General features: G+C 35.4%; 1 protein-coding gene across 1 annotated transcript in view; it reads left to right on the top strand.

Moving 5' to 3' along the window:
• Positions 1 to 13,819, top strand: part of LOC107706218 (CUB and sushi domain-containing protein 3-like) — a 406,816-nt gene that overhangs the window by 293,481 nt on the left and 99,516 nt on the right. The window contains 3 exon segments of the mRNA XM_016509850.1: positions 4,595 to 4,782; positions 5,189 to 5,383; positions 5,606 to 5,722. Of these exon segments, the coding sequence (XP_016365336.1) occupies positions 4,595 to 4,782; positions 5,189 to 5,383; positions 5,606 to 5,722 (500 nt within the window).

Raw genomic sequence — 13,819 nt, 5'->3', positions numbered from 1 at the left:
ACATGATGTGCCGATTAATTTAATTAATCACTCATCAAATAATGCTGAGAAATTACTCCCAAAAGACAATTTAAAATCATTGTTGTGTAAAGCATCAAACAGACATTACAAAAAGTAGCTTCAGCAAGAAATATTCTATTTGATAAAATGTATTACATATACTCTTTTGGACCATTGGTGTTTTTGGAGTAAATGATGACAAAATTGTCATTTTTGGGTAGGTGAACTATACCTTTAATAATTTATTTTATTAATTTTATTATTATTACTATCTCTCTCTCTCTTTCTCCCTTTCGGCTTATTCCCTTTTATCTGGGGTTGCCACAGCGGAGTGATCCGCACAACTGATTTGGCACATGTGTTACGTTTTAAAACGTGCATTAAGAAATGAAATACCACTGTGTGTTGCTCGAAGACGAACAGTTCTGCTTTGTTTTTATATTTTTGTTGGCAAAATTGAGCAAAACAGACAACATTTCATTGTGTCTAAAATAACACAATATTAACTTCTTACTTACTGAACTGTTGTATAATGTCAGTATCACATTTGCACTGGTGGGATATAAATGAATCAGCCATTTGAACGAATCAAATGAATGAATAAATGACTCGATGACTTAATCATTAAGACATTTACCACCACCTACTGGCAGTTTTGGTTTATTATTTAGAGTATCATTTCATTAAAGAAATAATTTCATATTTCCATAATAATAATAATAAAATTAATAAAATAAATTATTAAAGGTATAGTTCACCCACCCAAAAATGACAATTGTGTCATCATTTACTCACCCTCATGGTCCAAAAGAGTATATGTAATAATTTTTATCAAACTAAATATTTCTTGCTGAAGCTACTTTTTGTATTGTCTGTTTGATGCTTTACACAACAATGACTTTAAATGATCTTTTGGGAGTAATTTCACAAATATGATGTGCGATTAATTCTCTTCTCTTCTTAACAATTCTCTTCTGCTCTTCTCACCAAGCCTGTATTTATTTGATTCAAAATACAGCAAAAGCAGTTATTTTTTTAATATTTTTACTATTTTAAATAACTGCTTTCTATTTGAATATATTTTACAATGTAATTTATTCCTGTGATTTCAAACTGAATTTTAGCATCATTGCTCCAGTCACATGATCCTTCAGAAATCATTCTAATATACTGTATAATGTTACTAAAGCTTTTTATTTCAGACAAATGAAGATCTTTGGATCTTTCTATTCATCAAAGAATCCTGAAAAAATGTACTCACCTTTTTTAAATATTGATAGTAATAATAATAAAAAATGTTTCTTGAACAGCAAATCAGAAAATTTGAATGATTTCTGAAGGATCATGTGACTCTGAAGACAGTAATAATGATGCTGAAAATGTAGCTTTGATCACAGGAATAAATTACATTTTAAAATATATTCAAATAGAAAGCAGTTATTTTAAATAGTAAAAACATTTCACAATATAACTGCTTTTGCTTTTGGTGAGCAGAAGAGAACTCTTTAAAAACATTTAAAATCTTACTGTTCAAAACTTTTGACTGGTAATTTATATATGTGTGTGTGGATTTGTGAGTGTAATGTGTGTAGTAGTTGCATTCAAATACATAATTATTTATTTATATACCGTGTATTATATACTGTACATTGTTGAATGAAGTGAAGGAACAAACAGAAAAAAGAAAAATAATTTAATAATACTATGCAGATATACATGTATTTATAAAAGAGATATATTTATATATTTTTTTATATTTTTCTTTATATATTTATAAAAATAAAAAAATATATTCTGGAACTTATATCTCGACTGAATTTTTATAAGATGTGTATTAGAACGTTTTTATGTACCATTTATAGACAATCAGATATATATTAGCAGCTTCAGGTTCGCGTTTGTGGCAGAATGAACAGGGAGCTTTGTATATTTACCATTGGTGTCCAGGAAGTTTTGTGAATGCAGAGAGTGCGGTTCTCTGTCGCAAGGTTAATATCAGCTGAACCCTCTGTTGTTTTGGGGTCAGTGAGTTTTAAATTGTGGCCGATGAGACAGTAAGACGCACTATCGGAAATAATCTTGCGGTGCGTGTATTCCTGGCCTTTCGTTTATGCCCTCACTTGAGCTATAATATCTCAAACTGATAAGTTCACGAGTTCATTTAGAGGCTGCTGTGTCATAACGCTGAATTCAAAATGAGTGCCCACGGTGTCCTTTGACATGGCCGCAGTCGACGTGTTGAGTAATTATGTAGCGGCGACGGCTATCACTGTCTGAATTAAAATGCATTTCATGTCTGGGAGAGATAATGAGCCCAGCTGGAATTCTTTGCTCATTTTGTCTGTAATGAACCTGACGGTTGTCCTTTTTTTTTCAGCTTCCCCTCGTCTTGCCTTAAAGGTGTAGAGCGGTGTCTCTGCCTTGAGTGATGTGACCAATTAGTATAAAAGCAGGGTTGATAAATTTCCTTCACAGTCCAGTCATGTTGCTAATTATGTCCATTTTTCATTTAGCCAACACGTAGCGACGCTCAAGCCGCAAGCAGGATTCTCCGTCCAGCCGGGGTCAGTGTGGGGTTAAGTTCTAGGGCTGTAGAAGTTTGTCGTATTTGGCAGTCGCTGTAGTCCTCCCTCCCTGTTAATGCTAATAGCACCGCTAGCATGCGATTCCCTTCCACCTGGATCAAAGGGTGTCGCGAGGGTCTAGTCCAGGCGTGAGGCCGTGGAATATTAATCAGGATTCACACGCAATCAGCAGAAGAAGAAGTGCTTAGGTTTCAGCATTTCTCCTTCTGAATATCAGTTTCTCACGCGAGCACTTTGAAATATCGGCGACTGTTGAACGCTTAAACTTTGCCTCTTCTTCTCTTTGACTCATCATCTAAGAGCAGTTCCTTTAATGACAGCAATAACTCAAAAACAATCTTCCGTTCTGCCTGTGTGTCACAATTTACAACATTTATCACAGCAGGAGCTGCCATTTGAGGCTGTTTTGTGAGCTTTCTGCGCCTAATATTTTTCAAAACCTTCACAGCTACTAGTTAAAGCCATACATCAGGCCCACAACAGATGATGAATAACTTTTTCGGGGGGGGGGATTCTTTTTACCTAGCCCAGCAGGTAGTGTCATTCTCATGGTTGGCGTTACATCTGAAGTAGCCTCTTTCTCATTTGAATTTTGTCCTCTCTCTGAGTAAATAAGCATGTTGGAGTTCTGCCAGAAGTGCAATGTCTCAAACAGGTTTCTAATAAATAGCTCTCGTTCGGTTCCATCTCAAAGACTTTCATTACACAGTCCATTACTGACTTCTTTCTCCTTAAAAAATCCACAATATGAAATATGTCCACAATGAAATTGGAAATGAACAATACACGCGCACCAGCCCTCCGACAAAAAAGTGACCTCTTTTAGCAACACTACAAATGTAATCCCAGCCGGGTGTCTCTCTATTTAGCAACAGTACAGTTTGTGCTATCAACCTGATTACTGCAGAAATAATTGTTTTCTGATTGACAGCTACAGAGGGTATGGAGTGGGGGAAAAAAACCCAATGCATCTGTTTATCGGAAATTAATGGCTTTTTTAATGTGGTGTAAAGGATCTTATCCTGTGTATGAATTATCCTATAATAACCCCTAAGCAGTGGATTCTGACGCAGTGAAGTGTGGAAGGCATGCTTAGCACTCTCTCTCTGCATAATGGGAGAAAAAGGGGGTGTAAATCTGATTCAGTCACAATCCATCTCATGCAAATGACTCCACTGATGGGCGAGACCTTATCATTACACCTTACTGCAAATGAAAAGGTGCATGTGTTTATATGTGTGGCTCTCTGTCTTGGAAATCTTAGAGCATAGCTGAGATGCTGGTACTGTGCTGGGAGGTTTTATATCCGAGTTTTAGAAGTATGTGAACGCTGGCATTCAATGCCTGGATATTTATTTAGGATGTTCAACCTTAATGTTAACTGTCATGCAGGCCATATGGACAATACAGAGACATACCTCAACCTAGACCTTAAACAGCAAGTTAGCATGCATAACAGGCATTTAGGTGGACAGGTATTTAATCAACACTCCTCTTTTTGTAATTCCATTTTCTAAAAGTAGTTTTGTGGTTTGGTTGGATTTTATATTTTTTTTAATTACTAATATTTATTTATTATTATTATATTGTATTTATTAATATTATTTTTTTAATTAATTCATTTTCAAGATTTAATAGTACTACTACTAATAATAATAAAAACAATACTTGTTTAATCATTTTAAAATAATATTCTGTGTTATATTTTTATACATTTTTACATTGTTGTTGTCATTAATAATAACAACAGTGCTTTAAGTAATACAGGAGTCAACTACATGATGAAGGTGAAAGATTTTAAATCTTGTGTGAATAAAATTTATATATATAATATAATTTTTGTTGTTGTTTGGTCTCCCCTATCATTCTAAAACAGGCTCCACTTGCTTTGTACATGTTTTACTTTATACTGCCGTCTGCAAAGTTGATCTCAGGACTCGAATATCCAGATCACAGCCTAGCTTTTGATCCCTCTATTCAGAAAACTCCTCTTTGATCATCTATTCTAGCTTCAGCATTGAGCCCAACTACGACTTCTTGTATATCTACGATGGACCGGACAGCAACAGCCCGCTGATCGGGAGCTTTCAGGACAGCAAGCTTCCAGAACGAATAGAGAGCAGCTCCAACGCCATGTACCTGGCCTTTCGCAGTGATGGCTCTGTCAGTTACACCGGCTTCCACCTGGAGTACAAAGGTAGACCCTGACATTTTGAGAGCCTAAATGTCTAAACCCTTAATTAAATACATTATATTACACATATATCGAACTGCAGAGGGAAGTCAGGCTGTGACTAGTATTCCGTTGACGGTTTAAAGAAGTAGTTCACCCAAAAATGAACATCCTGTCTATGTTTACTCACTCTTATCTTTTTATTGTTTTCCCTCAGAACATAGAATTTTTTAAGAGTTACAGTTCATAGTTTATAGTAACCAGACAAGCCCCAAAGCCCCCCTAAAAGGCTTTTTCTTAGAAGAAAAATGTGTTTATGTTGTAAAGAAATTTCAGTTTCAACCAATAACTGTTCATTCTGCAAGCTAAGCTATGCCTAAAGGGATTTTCAGCCTTTGCTTTTCCTGCACCTTCTCTCCATCTCACACAGCTAAGCTGAGGGAGTCATGCTTTGATCCTGGTAATGTGATGAATGGCACTCGGTTGGGCAGTGACTATAAGCTGGGCTCCACTGTGACCTTCTACTGTGAGGCAGGCTACGACCTCCAGGGCTATTCCACGCTTACCTGCATTATGGGTGATGATGGCAGGCCTGGCTGGAACAGGGGGCTGCCCAGCTGTCAAGGTAGGGTCTGCAAGTAAAGATGGATGTGTAGGAGACTCTCTGAGAATAAACAGTTTGGGCCTGCTGCCGCAGACCAAACTAAATTAATCAAACTCGTAAAATGGCATGTGCATGCTTCGCTAGCCAAGATCAGTTCTATCGAGGCTGCTGTCTCAAAAATAGCAGTTCATCATGAATGTTGAAGCATAAAGTAATGAGTGATCTGGGTATTTGTGTGAACAGCACCATGTGGAAGTCGCTCCACTGGGACAGAAGGAACCGTGCTGTCACCGAATTTCCCAAGGAACTACACAACGGGACAGAGCTGTGTGTACTCTATCTCTGTGCCCAGGGAGTTTGGTGAGTAACTGAAAATACGAAACAAAACGCAACGCAGCAAAGCCGAAACATAATGGAGTTATGCATTTAATGTGTTTGGTGTATTTATCATACAAATTCTTGGGGCTTTTTGTGACAGGGGTATTATTTTGGGTGTCTCTCTTTATTTTGTTTAAATATGGTTTTAAACGTTTAACCATTTTACCATGTTAATAACACACCCAGCTCTAGTTTAAATTCCAAGTCTTGATTACCTCATCATGTCTTGTACATATGACACTATTACATTCAAATGAATGTTCGCAGTCATTTTGAGTGTATAAATTCATATTAAATATCATACTTTTGAATTACTAGAAAACAGTATGGCCTTGTAAAAAAGAAGTGTGCTTAATTAAGTGTACACTTGTAGTGTACATCAAATTTTGAAAGTATATGTTTAAGACTGTACTTGTAGATAATATAATATTAATGAAATAAAAACATTTACAGTCAAACCAAAATTTATTCAGACACCTTCAACATTTCTCACATTATCACAGTTCATTCACTATAGTTTAGAAAATGGTAATAAAATATGACAAGAACTTAAGTCCTCACTTACATAAATGAACTATAGTGTCCTGCACTCACTAGTAAAAAAAAATATCAAAAATTATATCTGGTGTCTGAATAATTTTTGGTTTGACTGTAAATGTACTTAGAGTACATTTGCATGACTGTTTATTACTTAGGTTACTTTAAAGTACATTGTAAATCATTGTTTGTCTTTTGTTGTTTTCAAAGACAATAGAAGTAATTATGAAATAACAAATGAATATGTGCTTAAGATCTACTTAAAGTGGTCAAAAAGGCAATCTAAAGTTCTTCCAATTACATTTAATATCAATTTTTAATACATTTTTAACTAATTGCAATTAATATGCAATGTAAATACTTCAGTTGGCACTTACAGTATATATTTTAAGTATATTATTTCTGTAATAAGTACTCTTTTTAAAAGTATGCTGAAGGGTACTTCTTTTTCCACAAGGGTGAGTCTCATCTGAACTATGTTAAAGTATGCTATTCTCCTGTATTCATTTCTATACATTTAATTATATACATTTATCTATTTTCTAGACAGGAGGTGTGTAGCTTAGCAACTGGCTTCCTCGTCTTTCTTTTATACTTGAAAGCTATCTGTCGACAAAAAAAATGTGGAGTTGTCTAGAAGCAAGGTGTTGCACAGTAAGAATATTTCATAGTCTGAGAGCGTAGTCAGTGCAGCTCTAATTCAGAGCGTCTGAGAATAACAGCAGTTTTAGGAAAGCTGGCTAATAATTTAAAGGAGTCTGAGTAGCTGACTAAACAGAACCAACTATATTTAAGCTACCTAAAGGAATAGTTCAGGCAAACCCTTATGACTTTCTTTCTTCAGTAGAACATGAAAGAAGATGTCTTCTTTTGTGTTTCACAGAAGAAAGAAAGTCATCCAGGTTTGAAACGACATTAGGGTAAAAAAAAAATAAAAATGATGACAGAATTTTCATTTTTGAGTGAACTATCCCTTTAAAAGTATAGAAGCAAATGCAGAATTTGTTAGTAGTTATGTGCCACCCAGAATCTTTGACCTGCTGTATTCCAGGGAGACTTGAAATGTTTGCAGACAGCCTATGATTGTAATATCCAGACACCAGTTGGAAAATAGTGCAGAGATGAAAGTGTGATATGAGAAAGCACTTCAAAACTCCCAGTCCCGGTCTCTTGTCTTAGGGTTCATTTTTGTGCTGAAAGAAAGCCACTTTGCTATCTCAGTCCTGTACCAAGAAGGCTGTGGTTTTATGAGGTATGTGGTGCCGAAAGGATAGAAATCATGACAAAAAAAACCCTCCTCTGTAAACGTTGCTGTCAGTTTAACTGTTATGGGAATTTTGGACCTCCCTCACAAGCATCGTTTGGCATTATGTGAGCTGTATGTGATGTCTCCCTCGAGGCCCATCTCTGGTCATTGGACTGCTCGCGCTCTGATGGAAGGTCCTAAACGAGATAGATGTCATTTGAATTGAAGCCTTCATAAAAAGCAAATGAAAAGGCATGAAAATGAATAGTCAGCAGCTGAGGTGTTTTAGCCCCTGAAACATTGAACTCGCCATACCATTTTAAACATTGGCATATGTACACGTAGTACTAAACATACTGTGAAATATTGCCTGCCTGTTCAGTTCTAAACATAAATATTGACATATTCAAATTTCTGTACTATACTCTAAAGTATTTCTGTCAAATGCGTGGGATACAGATTGTGGCATTGCTTTTTTTCTTACTAGAACCAACAGCAATAAAAATATCAGTACCAGCAAGTAAATGCAAGGGAAACAACAAGCATATTTGCACTGGTTTCCAAAAGGATGTTTGGACAAAATTCAGAATTTAATTACAAAAATTACAATTCTGTCATTATTTGCTCACCTTTATGTCATTCCAATCTTGTATGAAATTCTTTCTTTCTTAAGTAGACCAAAAAGAAGATATTTTTTAAAATACAAAAAAAGTCAATGAAATTTTCTTCCAAATCTTCTCTTATGTTCCACAGCAGAAAGAAAGCCATAAGATTTGGAGTAAATTGTGACAGAATTTGTTGAGTAAACTAGCCATTTAAGAATTGCCTTAATTCTAAATGCAGGAATTAAAATGCATTCTAAATTCAATTCCGAATGGTGCGCAGACCTGCTGCTCCTAGGGACAAAGTAATTGTTCAGGTATTTAGATGGATTTTAACCCCAGGTAAATAGTACCTGAGATCTAGACATAAACTGTCACAGCAATTTGTCTTGTTCCCCAGAGCTGCAGTTTAAGCCATTAGTAATGATTGGAATTGCAAAAGGGCTGAGGCTCTTTTACATTAACGAATAATTAGTAAACCATGCCTATCTTTCAAAGTGATATCTGCTTAACATTATCTGCAAAGGTACATCCATTATGCTCAATTAACAGGCAAATGTCAGATAGTGTGTTTAAAAAAAATGAATAAATGCAGTCTTGGGCAAAATAGTGTGCAACCGAGTGCTGCTTTAATTAGTCCTGTTTGAGTTTGGTGTACATTGGTCATCAGCAGTTCTGTTAGTTCAAATCACTCAGTGTGCAAGTTAAACAAGTCAATGGTAATAGAGCAGAAGAAAGAAAAACTAACACAAATAGAGGGTGAAAAAGAGAGAGAAGAAATCCAGGACGGGAGCTCCATAAGTCTAGTTTGTGCTGATGCTGCTGAGCCTCTACATGGTGGACACCTGCTGGGAGGGGGAGCATTCCATTATCATGCACCTGAAGTATCGTCAAACATCCAGGCCAAGAGAGGGAACGATTAAAAGCTTAAAGTGCCTTGTAGAACAAAGCCTGGGCTGAGCGTTTGTGTTGGAGTGGAGATAAATATCTAACGGTTGTCATAAAAGCGTTTGTTTTGTCAGATTCAAAAACGGCATGGAGGCAGATCTTATAAGCCAGAGAAGTTCAGCTTTGTGTATTGATTCCTAAAATATCGCGAAACCGGTCTGCTGGTTTTATTGGTGGCTGTGGATTGGGCATAGAATGGCATGCACAATCCTTTGAGACTGGGAAGGAATCATAAAAACTGGCATTGCCATTGCTTAGAGTAGTTTTTTGGCACACAAGACTGGTGGTCAAACCTATATGGGTTATTTAATGGCCAATACCGTTGTCAATACGGATATGTGTACATTTATATAAATATTTATTCATTTGGCAGATGCTTTTATCCAAAGTGATCTACAAATGAGGAGGAATGTTACAAAGTCATTCATCCCTGAGAGACAATACTGTGATGCAAAGTTTCACAGTTGCTGGGAAAAGTATAAATGTATGCGCTAGATTCGGGAAACACTGCAAGGCAAGAGAGTTGAAGAGAGTAAAGGAAGAATAGTACTGTACTAAGTGCTGTAAGTGCAGTCATAGTTTTGAGTGGAGTGCTCATGAAGGAGTTGAGGTTTTTTGAAGGTAAAAAGGGATTGTGTGGCTCCGATGCCGTTGGGAAGATCTTTCCACCATCGAGGTTCACTGACTGTGAAGATTCAGGAAGGGAATTTTGTGCCTCTTTTTAGTGATACCATGAAGCATAGTTCTTGCACTGACTGCAGATTTCTGGAGGCAACGTGCATAAGCAGAAGCGAGTATAGATAGAACTGTAGAGATTCAGTGACTACAATGCAATACGATGTACAAAATTTGCTGGATTTACAGTACTTATTTAATGCAGATTTTTATTTTAAATTTGACGAATATTTGAAATTCGACTTTTTTTTTTACAGCCCTATTACAAATCATATTTTCTATTCACTACCATTCATTTTTATGTTCCCTAAAAATAAATATTTTATGCTCATCAAACCTGCATTTATTTAATCCAAAAATACAGTAAAAACAGTAATGTTGTGAAATCTTCAAACTGTTTCCAATCTAATATTGAAAACAGTTGTTCTTATTACCAATATTGAAACCATGATGGACATTTTTATAAGATTCTGATTGATTGAAACTGTCACTTTTGATCAATTTAATGCATCCTTGCTAAGTAAAAGTATTACTTTTTCCTTCCTTAGTCCTTCATTGCTCAAAATAATTTTTAATCATTATTTTAGTCTTTTTAAAAAGATAAAACGATCCACTGTCAGATATTTTTCCTATTTAATGCATAAACCTTACACATTTTTTAGCTGTTAGATTTATGCTTACATTAAGACAAAAGTTTCCCGATGGACAGTATGTAGAGTAAATAGTTATTAAGGAAAGACTGTCTTGCAGTGTTGTAGAAACAGTAATTATTAGAAATGCACATTGCATTCGCTGATCATTAGGATCCCCAATCACTTCAGATTTTGCATTCTTTAGAGGGAAACCACCACCCGAAAACACACACACGAACGTGCACATATATGCACAGACGTACCCTCCTCCATCGGCTCTGATCTGTAGGGCAGAGCTCTGGAGCCCTCTGTTAAAAATGCAGCACTCCACTGCCTTTTTTTAATGTTTCATTATTCTGTCACAAAGAATGATGCCGGCAATATTTCAGACAATGACAGGTTTGGTCTGAGAGATGCATTATTCAGAGCATGCACCCCCACCCCATGTTCCTGTCGGCTCCTACCACCCCCGCTGGCCCCGGGCAGTCAATACAAGTATGTAGGGGAATCCTTGCTTGCAAATGGTTGGGGGTCAGGGGGAAAAAATCAAAATTGATGATCTCTGTCTGTTAAATATTCCACACTGAAGCCAAAACCTTCAATTACGGCTTTATTACTGCCTGGGTGTTTTGGAAACCGTTTTCTGCGAGCTACACAAGTGGGCATAATGTGTTTTTAACTGTTGATCAGAGCACTGCATGAGTGAGCGTGGTTTTCACAGCTTAAGATAGTAAACATTTATGTTGCCAAACAGCACTAAGCCTTGGGTGTTGGAGCTGCAGAGTGGCATGTTGAAGAAGTAATCAGGGCCGCCTCTCAGCGAGATGTTAGTTTTACTTCAGAGCATTAATTATCTGTTAGCTTGTCTTGCAGATTTCAATTTAACGTTGAATCTTTAATCAGTCGAGAGCCGTACGTTGAACTTAAATATATGCCGTGCACCATGCATTAGTCAAACACTCCTACGTTCGTTATTATTATGTGACAAGCTCGGTCTGTTCGCCTCAGGCATTGTTAATAGGCACTTCGTAGGTGTTAAATTAGCAGCCATGTCACCTTCTCGATGTAACGTTATTAATATGTTTTCTGTAGTTCTGAATCATCTGCTGGCTACTCAAGGTCTAGGATAAGGTCATTTGTATTTCAGTTGAAATCATATTTCATTCGAAAGTGATTTAGACAGATATTAGCTTCAAAATAAAGATTTACAATAGCATCTGGTTTCACCATTAAGCCTGTACCATAACAGTGAGTAGTGGCAAAATATTGCAAGAATTATATCAGTTTTTAACCTCAATATAAAGGTAGAAATCGCCTTTTTCTGTCATTTAGCCTCTGGGTATACATTTTAATATTTAGTTGTATTGAAACATTTATATGATGTCTTTGCTTGTGTGTGTGTTTTTGTGCATTTATGTATATATTTATGTATCAGGCTTATTATAGTTAATAAAAAAAAACAAAAACTAAAACCATAAAAAAACATTTTCGTTACTTGAAATTAAACATTTGCTGATTTAAAATGAAATTATTATTATTATTATTTTAGCTGCCAAAGCAATATTTGTCATTTTAATTTAATTTGACTTGATGTGCTAAATAAAATGAAACAGAAAAACTGTAGACATATATACAAATTTAAAAAAATACTAAAAATGACAAAAGCACACAACAAAGTTACTATAACAAAATTAACATGAAAATTGAAAATATAAAAATAAAAACTGATTAAAAAATAAAAACTATAATAGTATCTCAATTATACTAAAATAACACTGTGTGTGTGTGTGTGTGCGTGCGTGTGTGTGTGCGTATCGACAAGCATACAAGCATCCACAAAATCCACTAAATGTCAGTTAAAAAAATAATTAGTTTTGCCCATTATATAAATATATAAAGGGTGTGTATGTATATATATATATATATGTAGATATAGAATATGGTCATGCAGAATATGTGCTTTATAAGTACTAATAAATAGCCAATATGTTATTAATATACATGCTAATAAGCAACTAGTTAATAGTGAGAACTGGTCTGCACACACACACACACCCCTTTATACCAATTCCTTTTTTTAACTGATATTTTATGGATGCTTGTTGATTTTTTTGTGGATACATGACGCCATGTATGAGTGTATTGATGTAGCATAACACACCATATTAATATTTCAATATTTCAGTTGATCATTAGGAATTTGCTTTGGGGTACCTTCATATGGAGTTGAAAATAAGAAAGACTTTCAGCAACGTAGCAATTCAAAATTGATGCACATTGAGATATTAAATAAACTCCCTTTTTGAATGCCCGAGGCGACCATTAGGCCAGTTACACTTTCTATATTTTCTGTCATGGCTGTCAGTTAGAAATAGTCAACTAAATAGCTTTTCCCCTGGCTGACTCTGACCTCAGTAGAAACACAAACACACACTCAAAACAGTCACAGTTTTTTATGTCTTTGACATGACGCTCTCTTGGAAAGGGATCACTCTTCTCTCTCTACAGAGCTATTCTAAAGCCTGTGAGAATTGGGAATTGCAAGACCCTGAGCCAAAACATCAAAACAGAACAGAAGTCAAGGCAAAGTTCATTTACCAGGGAGAAAGAGAAAACAGAGGAACGCCAGGGCTCTGTATAATGTTTTTTGTTGTGTTTCTTGACTCCAGTCAGACCAAAGGTGCTAAAGTTCTCTCCTCTGGTAAATCACAGTCAAGCAGGCAAAAAGTGCCGCTTCTTGACTTTGCCGTTGGCTAAGGGCAGTTAAGCGCTGTCTTTTCCTAAAGTAATTCTCAAATTAATATCTCAGCGGTAGGGTGGTTGTGGTGCTTCACTTTTAGTTTCAGTGTTTCCTTTTTTAGTAAGCTACTAAAGACCTTTGACAGCTGTGAGATAAGTTTGTACAAATATTTTAACACACTGAACAAAAATGGATCAAAGCATTAAGTCTTCTTGTGAATATAAATGTATCTACAAAACAAATGTCGAAGTTAATGTGGTCTGTATATATACCACTGTTCAAAAGTTTGGATCCAGTTTTTTTTTTTAAATAAAGAAATTAATCATTTTATTCAGCAATGAATTTTAACAAAATTGAACAAGAATGACAAATGCAGTTCTTTTGAGCTTGAACCCTGAAAAAAAATATCATGGTTCTCAAAAAAATATTAATTAGCCAACTTTTTTCAACATTGATAATAATAGGAAATGTTTAAAGTTGTCATGTGACACTGAAAACTGGAGTAATGGCTGCTGAAAAATCAGCTTTGTCATCACAGGAATAAATGAAATTTTACAGTATATTAAAATATAAAACACTTATTTTTAACTAACTAATATTACTGTATTCTTTATTTCTTTTTTTTTTTTTTTATTAATGCAGCCTTGGCTGATATGAGAATCTTCTTTTAAAACCACCCATTTTTTTTTTTTTTTTTTT

Source organism: Sinocyclocheilus rhinocerous, unplaced genomic scaffold, assembly GCF_001515625.1.
Source record: "Sinocyclocheilus rhinocerous isolate Xijiao unplaced genomic scaffold, SAMN03320098_v1.1 scaffold53, whole genome shotgun sequence".
NCBI classification, from domain to species: domain Eukaryota; kingdom Metazoa; phylum Chordata; class Actinopteri; order Cypriniformes; family Cyprinidae; genus Sinocyclocheilus; species Sinocyclocheilus rhinocerous.
The sequence above is the reverse complement of the archived record's forward strand: the minus strand, read 5'-3'. Positions and strand labels throughout refer to the sequence as shown.